Raw genomic sequence first — 12724 nt, 5'->3', positions numbered from 1 at the left:
AGGATGTTTCTAAATCTCCTGTTGTTTTTAAATTGGTGTACACATAATTAGAAGACAGAGATACCCTTTAGACTTTGAAAGGTACAGACCTCTCTGCTTGTCTTATTCTTACAAGAGGGAAGCTTTATGTTAAACACGTATTTCCTTTTTGTCAAGATTTTACTGAAATTCGATTCCGCTGGCACCTTCTATCCCCCCTAAATAGATATTCTTAGTAGATATTTGACTTATGTTTAGAAGAAAGAAAGGACATTTCTTTATGGAACAACTGTTTGCTTTAATCTGTTTCTTTATTTGCTATCACTATTCTGTATCTCATTTTATTGTACATCAGTCTACTGAGATATTTCAGCTTATCTGCTGAACTCTTGTACCTATTTAACATATTTTTGGTATGTATGTGTACTGGATTGATTGGTAATCCTAAATAAAAACCTTTTATCTTATTTGGTGATACTTGGTCAATATTGTGGGATCACTTTGGCTTCACAAGCTAGAAATTATTTGTTGATGTCTTCTGCCTTACAGTGCTTCATGTTAGCACATAAAGGCCCATACGACCAATGGGGAAAAATATTTGCAGACTTTACAAAGAGATGACATTGTAAGTACCAGCGCACTGTTAAGAGTAAACATCATGTGTGATTATATAAATAGCTCATCATGCTTACTAATATACTTGCTTGGACTGTATACTGTAGAGAGGATAATTATAGAGAAACTGTCAAGAATGAAACTTAATTTAGAACTGAGGTTTTTCTCAGTATGTTTTCATATCTTATGTATGTGCTGTAGTAGTAGTAGTAGTAGTAGAAGACCCTCCAAGTATGGGACACATTCATTTAGGAATGGTGCAGCCAAGGCTGAGGCACAGTTGTGGTGGGATTGAGGCCAGATGAGGAGGAAGGGCATTGGAGATTTGGTGCTGCAAGCAATAAGGTTTTTTGGCTCTATGTGGGAGGTTAGGACGTGTAAAACACTAATGATATGGTATGGTATTTGTTTTTCACTGTAGGGTGCGTGAGCGGATGAGTGATGAGAAAATTGGTGAAGTGGATAGTAGGACATACTTTTGTGCGGTGAGCAGCTAGGTATGTGGATCAGCAAATGTACTGATAGAGCCTTGGACTACCCAGTAACCGACATGAGGTGATATGGTGGGGTAGGAGTGTGATGAGATGGGGCAACCTATTGCCTCTTAGTGAGCCGGGTTCCCCAAAGGGGTGCCTGGACATGCTACTCGTACACTTGGGGGAAATTGATTTAGTTAAGTGGACCAGCCTGACACTTCTCAATCAATCAGTATTTGTTAAGCGCAATTACACACCTGTGAGGGTCTCAAGGAGCTGGTGGGGTTGCAGATCTGACTGGGCTTTGAGATTCAGTCGAAGAGCCAGGTCTTGAGATCCTTCGTGAACTGAGCCAGCAATGGGGATAGCCTGAGTTGGAGACGCAGGATGTTCAAGGTTTTGGTGGCGAGGTAGGAAAAGAATGTTCCTCCGGTCCTGGTCTTGCGGATCCGAGGGACATGGCAAGGGCCAGTTGGGTGGAACGGATGTGTCTGGAGGGTACTTGGAATGAGAGACAGTGCTTCAGGTATGCTCGTCCGGTGTCGTGGAGGGCTCTGTTGGCATGTGTAAGGAGCTTGAAGGTGACTCTTTTGTTGACTGGGAGCAAGTGGAGTTCTGAAAGGTGTTGGGAGATGTGCCTGGGGATGTTGCGGTCCAGTCTGGCTAAGGCATTTTGAATGTTCTGTAGTTTCCTCAGGAGTGATGCCTGGATAGAGTGCATTGCAATAGTCGAATCTGCTGCTGATGACTGCTTGGGCAACCATCTTTCTGGCCTCAGTGGGGATCCATCTGAAGGTCTTTAGAAGCATGCAAAGAGTATGGAAGCATGATGACGAGACGTCGTTGATCTGGTGGTTCTTAGTGGGTGAGGGGTCCAGTATGATGTTGAGGTTTCGTACATGGTCCAACAGTGTGGGGGGAGGTCCCAGTGTGGCAGGCCTCCAGTAGTCTGCCCAAGTGGAGGTGTTGGACTCTAGGATGAGGGCTTCTGTCCTGTCCAAGTTGAGTTTGAGGCAGCTGTCTTTCATCCAGGTGGCGGCGGCTTTCATCCCATTGTGGAAGTTGTTTCTAGTGATTGTGGGCTAGTTGGTGAGCGAGAGGATCAGCTGGGTATTGTTGGCGTAGGAGACAATGTTGAATCCATGGATCTTGACTATGGCTGCAAGTGGGGTCATTTAGACTTTGAAGTGGGTTGGGCTCAGGGAAGAGCCCTGGGGGACCCTGCAACTGATCTCCGTGGTTCCTGGGAGGAACAGTGGTAGCCTGACTCACTGTGTTCTGGTGGTGAGGAAGGATGGGATCCAGTCCTGGGATTTGTCGCAGATGCTGGTGTCGTGGAGTCTCGTGCGTAGGATGCGGTGGGAGATGGTGTCAAAGGTGGCGGAGAGGTCCAGGAGGATGAGGGCTGCTGTTTCTCCCTGGTTGAGGAGGGAGAGGATGTCATCGGTGGCTGCAAGAAGAGCAGTCTCATGCTGTGGTTGCTTCAGAAGCCAGATTGGGAGGTGTCCAGGACGTGGTTGGCTTCTATAAACTCGGAGAGTTGAGTGTTGATGGCCGTCTCGATGACCTTGGCTGTCGAGGGAGCAGGGAGATGGATCTGTTGTGTCGGTGGACAGTTTCTTTAGCAGGGGGTTGATCTTGGCATGTTTCCAGTCATGAGAGAAGGTGGCTGTCTTGATGGAGCAGTTAATGGTGCAGCGTAGTTTGGGGGCAAGGGAGGTGTCGGCTCTGTAGAAGATGTGGTGCGAGCAGCGGTCCAAGGGAGCTCTGGAGTGAATGCTCTTCATGGTCTTGAGAATGTCGGCCCTGGTACGCAGGGTTCAGTTGAGCCTTCAGCACATGAAAGAAGATTTGCAACAGACTAAGAGTAAATTCTCAGGGACATGCCTGCTTTAGATGGAGTTTGTGCCTTGGAGACAGTGGGGAGGGTTTGAAGCACTGAGCAATTGTCAAAGCCAAGAGGAAGCTCAACAGAACGATGAGGGTGTTCTGAATGGCAATGGACATTAAGGTGCTATCTCATAGTGGCATTAAGGAAGAGGATCAGTTTCTAATGCTTATTACCTGATGGAACTGAGGTACAAGGTGGTGAAGCTTTGGAATGAGAAAATATGGTGCAGAGGTTTCTCTAAGTAAGGAGGCAAATGATGTTCCTGGTTTGGTGGTAGTTTGGTGGATGGAGTGTCAATTGTGGGCATGTCCACCCCTTTGGGGGTGGAGGGGTGGATTTTCCAACCAGGGAGGAGAAAGACAGTGTGTGGAGCTTTGGAACAGGACAAGGAGGCTGCATTGGAGGATGCTTGGTAGGGTAAGTGAGATAGACTGTGTAAATGCAATTAACATGATGAATGACAAGTGAAAAATTGAGGGCGGGTGTGGAGATTTGGGAGTGTGAACGGTATTGAGGATTTTGATGTATTGAAGAAGGTGACGTTATGTCAAAGTTGTATTAAAGTTAACAATAATACGTCAAAACCTGTCAGTGGCCTTTTACACTTCACCATGGAGGATGTCTGATTATTTAACTAATATCTAATGAGAAAAAACAAACACTAGTCCCGAAGAATTAGTGCATTTGGGTCCCACCAGCAACCACCAATTCAAATGAAGCACTGATTTAATTATATAAATAATGTCAAAAGAAGTGCTGTAACAAAATATGGTGAGGAATGTGCACCGTCCCCAACTGCAGGCCTCTGTACGCTGTCAACTGTATGCTCTTTTTCCATCACTCCAATAACAGCATGTATGATGTGATTTTGTTGTGGCCATAAATCTCCTCACTATTGACATTCATGCTATCACAGATCGATATTTGGATCTAAGAACTGCCACAAAAAGCTGACAATCATTTGTGCACTATTCTGGCAATTACTCACTGCTAAACTTTTTTAATTGATGTATTTCTGACACTAAGACGCACTCGCTGTAAAATTGTTCAATAACTTTTAAAACATTTCTTTTGCCGATGCCGCGCAGGAGGTGTGCCAGAGGCAAGCCCATCTGCGCCCGTCCGCGCACCGGCCGTGCACAGTGCCAGCCACACTGCTCGTTGCAGCCTAAACCAAGACAGAATAAGATATACCTGGGAACAGTTACTCACCATAGGTAAGAGGGACGAAGGGGGGATCTGTCCACCACCTATTTTTGTGGGCCAATGTAGGAATAGTCTAAACTGTGGGATGATTAACAGTAGATCCCTGGGGAAACATTACCAAGAGGTGTCCACCATGCTATAAAACATGGAGTTGGACGTCCTTTTTTTAACTGAAACCTGGACCAGTTCAGATTCATTGGTGAAAATGGGCTTTGCCTGTCCAGATGGCTTTAAAATATTTCAAAAACTGAGGACGACGGGGAGAGGAGGGGGGTTGGGGTAATTTGTAAGGAAAAATGGAACTTTGAATCCCCTACAACTAGATGAGGTCACTGGGATTGAACGGCTGGGCTTCTCACTTCAGGAGGCTAAGAACAGACTACTCACAGGGGTGCTCTGCTGTAGCCCCCCGGGGGCGGACACCAAGTTTCAAGATCTACTTAATTCCATTACCGACCTGAGTTTAACTCACGCACGTATGATGGTATTGTGAGATTTTAACTTATGGGATAATGGCAGCCTAGACAACCATTTGAGGGACCTAAAGCACACTTGTGAGAACCTTGGTCTTCATCAAATGGTAACACAACCAACTCATCTAGGAGGACATGTCATGGATCTCCTACTTGCGAATCAGGCCGAGACGGAGGTGGTTGACGTTTTCCCTCAAAGCTTGACTGGCCATTTTTTTATTCACTTTTTTATTAAGATACCTAGCTCAGAGGACAAAAGCAACCAGTCGTCGACTTTTCGAAAGGGAAGAGGATGGGCTAAGCTGCTGAAAAACAAGACTAAATTGTCTTTTCAGGGTCAGATTTTCTTTACTTCCTACCCCTCTGTAGGTGAAAACTATCAGACTTACTGTAATGCTGTGGTGGAAACCCTTGATTCAGTGGTTCCAGTAAAGCGCCTCAAAAACAGGAAAAAAATCTCTGCTCCCTGGTACAACGATGAATTAAAACAGATACGGATATCATGTAAAAAGGCAGAAAGAAAATGGAGGAGGGCCTATCTGGAATTAGACAAGAACGCTCTGAAACCGGTACAGACCCAATACAAAGAATCTATTGTTAGGGCTAAAGCAGACTTTTATGTTAAATCTATTCTGCAAGCCCCCAATAGTACCAAAGCACTTTTTAATATTGTTAGGGATCTATCTAGTCCAGCTTGTACGAGTAACAAAGTAGTTGCATCTCAGAAACTCTGCGATGAGATTGCCTTTTTTTCCGAGGACAAAATAACTAAAAGTGTCGGAAAACTTCAATCTGACGGCCCGCCTGACTCAGCCGGGAAGCCTGATGTCGAATCCCAGATAGCTACCTCTCTGGACATCTTCCACGCCCCCTCAGAGAACTCTTTCAACCAGCTTGCTCAAAGTGTGTCCTCGGGTTCCCCATTAGATCCTTTTCCTCAAAAAATCTAGAAAATCCTGGGTGAAGAAACATTTCCATGGCTATGGAAGATCTGCTGCCAGTCGTTGGAGGAAGGTGTGGTTCCAGAGGCATGGAAGCAAGCTGTAGTAACTTCCCTGCTCAAAAAACCATCTCTGGACCCTACTGATCCAGCGAGTTTTAGACCTATTTCCTTACTGCCTTACCCGGTTAAAATCTTGGAGAAGGTAGTAAGCAAACATCGATCGTGTTATCTTGAGGATAATCTATTGCTGGATAGGGACCATTAGTGTTTCCACCTGGGACATGGGACTGAGACTGCACTGGCAACAGTAATGGATAATCTGCGAATGCGTGCTGACAATGAGAATTCCTCTGTCCTAGTATTACTGGACATGTCAGCCGCATTTGACATGGTGAGCCATACCGTGCTGGTCGAGAGATTGTAAAGTATAAGGGTCAAAGGACGGGCCCTGCAGTGGGTACGATCTTACCTGTCAGGAAGACAACAGGCCGTGTCTTTAACGGCGTTCATCTCTGACATGTCCCCAGTACATCATGGGGTGCCACAGGACTGGGCGCAATAAGCCCGATCCTTTTCAATATCTATTTACATCCTCTATTCCCCATTATTAAATCTTATGGGGTAGACCTGGTCAACTATGCAGATGACACTCAATTGGTGTTCTCCCTGGAGGGGAAACAAGCATTATCTATGGATCACTTCCAGGAGTGCATGTGTCAAACTGCGGGCTGGCTTAGGAAAAACTCCATACAGTTTAATGGGGGAAAAACAGATGTGGTGTACTGCCCTGCCACCAGAATGTCTGGATATCTGCCGACAGAGTTCAAGCTCACTCCTGAGGATGAATCTCTGGTCCCGGCTAAAGTGGTGCGCAACCTGGGAGTTATGATAGATGAAAATCTCCAAATGGATGTACAAGCTAACAAAACTGCCAGTGTCTGCCTCTCTTTGTTATGAATACTATGGAAGATTCTTCCCCTACTCCCTGAAGACACTCGACCACTTGTAGTGAGAAGTGTAATATTGAGTAGGTTGGACTACTGCAACTCCCTGTATCTGGGAGCACCACAATATATTGTGCAGGGGTTGCAGAGAGTACAGGCGATGGCAGCAAAGTTGACTCTAAATAGAAAATGCAGGTCTTCTACAACACTGGCTCTAAGAGATCTTCATTGGCTGCCCATTGGGGAGAGAATTTGTTTTAAATCTCTCTGCATTGTATATAAGGCAGTACATGGTCAGGGTCCCATCCCATTGCAAGAAATGTTCACTTGGTATAACCCAAGGAGGCAGCTCCGCTCTTCAAATACTAGTCTGATTACAACCACCAGATTTAAGAGATCCTGGAAGGGGGGTAGAGCTTTCGGAGTGATTGCCTCACATATTTGGAATGGGCTGCCCCTGATTCTCAGACAGGCCAGTTCGTTGACCGGTTTTAGGAAGAGTCTGAAAACCTGGCTCTTTCCAAGGAATGCTTCTTAGTTCCCTTTTTACTGACAAGTGATCCTGCTTTCTGATGTCTATTCTCTGATCCAAGCGCCAGGATACCAGTAGGGCGGCAGTTTTGCGTTATATAAATTCTTAATCCATTCTATTCCATATTTGTGTTTAACAGTTTTATGGTAGTTTATATTGTGCAATCATTGCATTCTGTATAGCCTGTCAGAGATCATGTAGATTTCTTGGCCGGAAAAAGCCATGTGGTAATTACAGTGGTTAGTTTGTGTCTGTGGTTGCTAGTGGCACCAGCACTCCCTTTAGGACAGGAATGTAGTTATCATCATCAGACATTGACCTATACTAAACAAGAGAAGGAAAGAAATGCAAGAAGGAAGTGTGTACCAAAGGATAGGTAAGCAGTGGCAAAGGGAGAAAACAGTGGTGAAACAGATCCTACATGAGCGAGATGAGATAAGGAGACAGCACAGGTAAGGTAATCAAGGCTTCGGAGCCTTGGAATTTGGCAACCCCAGCATGTGGCAGCACTGGCAGCTGGCACCTAAGAATAAAATTGTGACCCTGCTCCTATTTTAAAGTAATTACACAATGGGTCCTTATATACAAGAGAACATGCTATATGATGATTTCTTATGCACAGTGTATTGAACATGATCTCCAAATTTTATTCAGCCTGAATACCCCCAAAAATACCTTGAGGAACTCCACAATTCGAGCCACTACTTGTTTGCATGCATGGTACTTACAGAGTGTCTGAGTTGGGTGCAAGCAGTTCACAAGGCATTCCTCCTGCATAGGTTCTGAAAATGGTGGCAAGACAGTGAAATATTATAACAAGTTCATGATACACAATGTCATAATCAGGCAGAAAATGATTTTCAAACATATATTAATGCAGAACTTATTTATTACTACCTTTATTGCCTAGGGTGGTTGTAATTGTGTTAGAAAGAAGTATACCACAAAGCGGTGCGACTGTGAGAACCATACATTACTCATTCAGATTTTTTTACTATAACAGATATAATTAATTACATACAATGGAAAATGATATATGAAAGCATACACGTACAAAATATATACGTGCCCATATGTGCTAATATATATTTAGTTATTAGAATAACACATCAATATCGTTAATAAGAATTACCTCAAAATTCGAACATTTGAACTGACAGCGGTATTACCGACGTAGACATCCGTAAAGATGTTTCCACTGATAGTGATCATTGAACCTGAATACATTGAATAAAGGTCATCATAAAAATATACATTTTAACATGAGAAATGTCCTAAACAGTTATTAATTCAACTAGAGAGGGTTTTGGCCTTTAATCAGTAAGGCTAGGCCAAATTTAACAAGCACACAGCAACACACATGCCAATACTGATGTCAGTTAGTCTTCACTTCACATGATCACACATGACACTTGATGTGACCATAAATCACAATTGTATTCATTTTGTCTTTCACTTTTTCATTTGTTTGTGAAAATATGTTTTCATAAATGTTGTATTCAAATACCTATCGGTTTTCTAAAGTAAAAAATCAACATACAATAATTCACAGAAGACAACATCATTAGTATGAATCAAGTTTCAAAATACTCAACACCACAAACTACATTGTTGGACATGACATGGACATAACATAGACTACAAATTCAACAATACAAAAAACAAATATGATAAGCTTGAGTTCTGTATTTCATAAACAAGTCCCTTTAAAACAAGAGAAAACTAGGCATTGCACAGCAGGTTGAACGATTTTTTACTTTAGAAAACATATTTCACTGAAAAAAGTGATAGACAAAATGAATGAAATTACCATTTACGGTCACATCAAGTGTCATTTGTGGTCATGTGAAGTGAAAACTGACATCATTATTGCATCTGTGTTGCTGTGTGCTTGCTAAACAGTTATTATACATTACGATTCATGAGTTCAATTTGAACATCAGTTTCAATGAACATGATAAGTATTGCAAAATCGTCCTGTGTACCCCCACTTTTTTTACTGACTGGTCCTGGTGGTAACTGCCTCTGACTGTCCGTGGGCTCTGTGAAACCAGGCCCAGGGCCAGTGCTATGTTGAAAACACAGGGAAAACACAAACATACATAAGGGTAAACTATATATTAGGGTACACTTGTAATTGGCATGACCTACCTTTTAAGTCCCTATTACATAATAGGGCAGGGGCATTAAAACTACCTTTAAATTCCTAGTATATTTTAGGGCAAGGCAGTTTAGAGACCAGCAGCCCTTTCTGCACTTGCATATGTGCACTACTGAGAGCCTGAGGTCATTTTAAAAACAGCCCTGTGTTGCAGAAGTGCTTTTAAATGTAAATTGTGCCCAAACTCGACTTTGGTGGTAAGGGCACTTAAAAAGTAATTAACTACAATAGTGTGGCATATTAGATACCCCCAGAGTCTCTCCTATGTGCTGCAGGGGTAGATGGGTCATATAATTATAAAGAGGACCCTTATAAACGAAGTTTGATATGCCCTAGGGATAGAGAAATTGCACATTTCACTTCCCCATTGTAATTAAGTGCTTCCCAATATCGACTTTAATACTAGGAGGTCTCTGGAGTTAGAACCTACAATATTTTTGCATATTCAGGACCCCTAAAGTCTCCCCTAGATGTTACAGTGGTTGGGGGGTCATGTACCTATTAGCAAGGTCCTTATAAATGGTGTTTTATAGGCCCTGGTGTTAGAGACATTGCAGATTTTACTTTACCCATTGTAGATCCCCAGCCAGATAGGATAACATGGCAACAGTTTATGAATGCATAACTATTGATAGGAAGCAAAATAAAATAAAACTCAAGGGCATAGGAGAATTATATTGATAACTCCAACAATATGCTAGTTTAATTCAGCCTAAAATAGACAGAAAAGAAGTTATAAGACATTCTTGTCTGTAAACCAAAATTCAGCATTCATTTGGTCTTCCTTGATTGGTCAGTGTTACCAGGATTATCCAGGCGGCTTTTATGAAGGGAAAAGTGGCTCACCCGTGAGATGCTATCTGTTGCAAATAGCTCTACTATACTGGAATGTCAGAGCAGGAGGGAGGGGTTATAAAAAATGAGGTTCAAAGGGAAGGCCAGGTCCTTCTACCCACCGGCCCTCTGACCAAGCCAGATGGCAGGCTTAAGGCAGGAATTTGCAGATGGTAGGATGAGGAGAGCTATGGAATTGAGCCACATTAAATGTTGAGTTAAATAGTTCTTGCTCCTCTGCAGGGACTTCAGCAATACTGACTTTTGGAAGAATAGTGCTTCTGGGAGAAGGTTGTGCCACACTTTGAAGGAAGTGGGCATGATCTGGAGTGTTGCCCTGCACCTCAATGGACAGGAGTACTCTCCTGCCTGACCTCAAAGAACACTGAATAAATATGTGAGAGGTGCAGAGCCTCTCAGATCCGCTTCTTAAAATGAAGAGAAGACTTACCAAGCTAGAAACTTGATTTACTCCATCACACTCTGCATTCTCACTGACTGCGCCTGCTGCATTATCTGGAACTACAGCCCTTTAAATGTACCTTGCTGCAAGAGGAATAAAGTGTGGACTTCCTGCAAGCTGCAGGTTTAATTGCTCACCTGGATCATCTCCACCAAGAATCCCTTGCCTGGAATGTGTCCAGTGGATTTGAAGGGGTTTTGTCCCGGTGCATTGTGGGGATTGTGGTCCCAACCGTTCAAGGACCATCTTGGAGATTCCAGAGCCTTGGAATGTGTTTTGGACACTTTGGACCCTCAAGAAGACCTTCAGGAAAAAGTTCCAGAAGTTTGGAGATACTCTGAAAAAAAGCTCCATAAGGGGACAAAATCAACCGCTAAAGCTAAGCCGCCCACCTTCAACCATGAGCCGTTCTGGCCTGCTGGTTGTCCCACTGAAAAGCTCCGGACATCCGACTTCCAGAGTTTGACCAGGAGCTCCCTGAAAATTAAGCAGGTAACCCGTTCTGGTGAAGAACATCGAGAAAAGCTCCAGAAAGTTTCTAAGTCAGAAGGTAAAATACTAACTGAGGCCTCCTGCGAGTAGTATCCAAGAAGGGCTCCATCGCACTTGGCCTAAAAATTTGACTTTAGGCTGGTCAAGCACGACCAGATGTCCCAGAGTGGCACTTTAGGTTTCTAAGCTCTATATAGTGCTAAATCCCATGCCTCATTCCTTACATTGGATTTTTGTCGTTTTGGTGTCAGATTAAATATAAAAATATTTCCTATTTTTATAAATTGGAAAAAACAAATTCATTGAATTGGTGTTTCAAAATGCTGTACATACCTATCTTTTAAGTTAAGCATGACTGCTCGCAGCCAAGCTGCTAAGGGTTGACCAAGGAGCTACAAACTGTGAGCTCGTGCAGCGTATAAATCACAAACTCATATCTCACTGAAATACAGGAAGCATTAAAAACACTACAGCGATGTTTCAAGAGGTAAATTGAAAAGTGAATTTTTAATTTGATAAGAATTCCTACTCTAGTTCCATCCGAACAGCACAGAAAGAGGCAACATACACTGTATGTTACAACCTTAGCGCTGGAGAGTTCTATTAATTTGAAAAGGATAAATCAATAATGATCGTCTTTTTAACATGGAAATTCCAAAACACGTGATAGTTTCTGCCTTTTTCACCAGGCTAATAAAAGGTAACGTTTTCGATATGTGTAAAAACAAGTCAAACGTTTCTACTTTTGAGCCTACTGATTCTTTCCTTCCTTACACGGTATGACATTTTAAAACATGCTTTAAATTTGGGATTAGCGAAACTGTAAAGAGCTGAAGTGCTATCAGTGCATGTACTCAATGAGTCTTACCTGGTGATCCCGATAAAGGTTCGATGCTGGTTATTGATGGAGTATAGTATGGATTAGCCTACAATACAAAGAGTGTTTGATTTCAATGGGGATAATTCCAGAATTGTATCTTTCAGTAGAATTACACATTATGCACTTTGTGATTTGCCATAAACAAGATAAAACTTTCGACACAACATTTTTTGCCGACTCTACAGAACCTATATTGTCCATTTTGATGTTACATATTCACACACAATTAATATGTTTTAATGTTGTTTGGATCGTGTGGACTGTGTAAAAAACTCTCCAAATATTCATAGCCGACAAATTTACTTCACCAAAATGTGCATTAATTCCCAGACATTTCTACCATTATGTTTTAGAAGGAGTGGCAGCATTTATTTATTTGAAAATGAGAGAAGAAATTTAATTGCAACCCTTTGAAAATGTGATCCGGTAACAAACAGCACAATCTAGAAGTTTTCAACAACAAGAGAAGGTGACTGCTGCAAACAATTAGTTAATAGCAGGTGTAGGAAGGTGGAGTATTATGTAGTGACACTGGTTAGGCTTCACTATACACTACTCTCACGAACCCCCAAAGATGGTCCTTGGATTCAAAAAAATAAATCCTTAGCCCAGGCCTGGTAATGTGTCAGAGATCAGTCAGGCTTTCCTAGAGGAACATGTGTTAAGCATTTCAGAGTGCCAGCGTGGTTGATAAGTAATTGACACGACTTTAAAGAGATCCGAAACCAATTTATAAAAATAAAGTAGATTTTTATATTAATTTAAACACCAAAATGAACATGATCAGATACATGTAACTGGAGTTTGGGATTTTGGGATTTTAGAACAAAACACA

The 12724-nt window shown here is 42.5% G+C and overlaps 1 protein-coding gene across 1 annotated transcript in view; it reads right to left on the bottom strand.

The window, feature by feature from the left end:
• LOC147724578 (fibrocystin-L-like) overlaps nt 1-12724 on the bottom strand; it is a 1433379-nt gene that overhangs the window by 1204682 nt on the left and 215973 nt on the right. The window contains exons 6-8 of the mRNA XM_086966122.1: nt 11878-11935; nt 8192-8276; nt 7788-7841 (exon numbers count right to left, since the gene is read on the bottom strand). Coding sequence (XP_086822248.1) covers nt 7788-7841; nt 8192-8276; nt 11878-11935 — 197 coding nt within the window. The remainder of the gene's footprint in view (nt 1-7787; nt 7842-8191; nt 8277-11877; nt 11936-12724) is intronic.

The sequence above is a fragment of the Lissotriton vulgaris genome, chromosome 4_1, assembly GCF_964263255.1.
Source record: "Lissotriton vulgaris chromosome 4_1, aLisVul1.2, whole genome shotgun sequence".
NCBI lineage: Eukaryota > Metazoa > Chordata > Amphibia > Caudata > Salamandridae > Lissotriton > Lissotriton vulgaris.
This window is presented reverse-complemented; position numbering and strand designations above follow the sequence as displayed.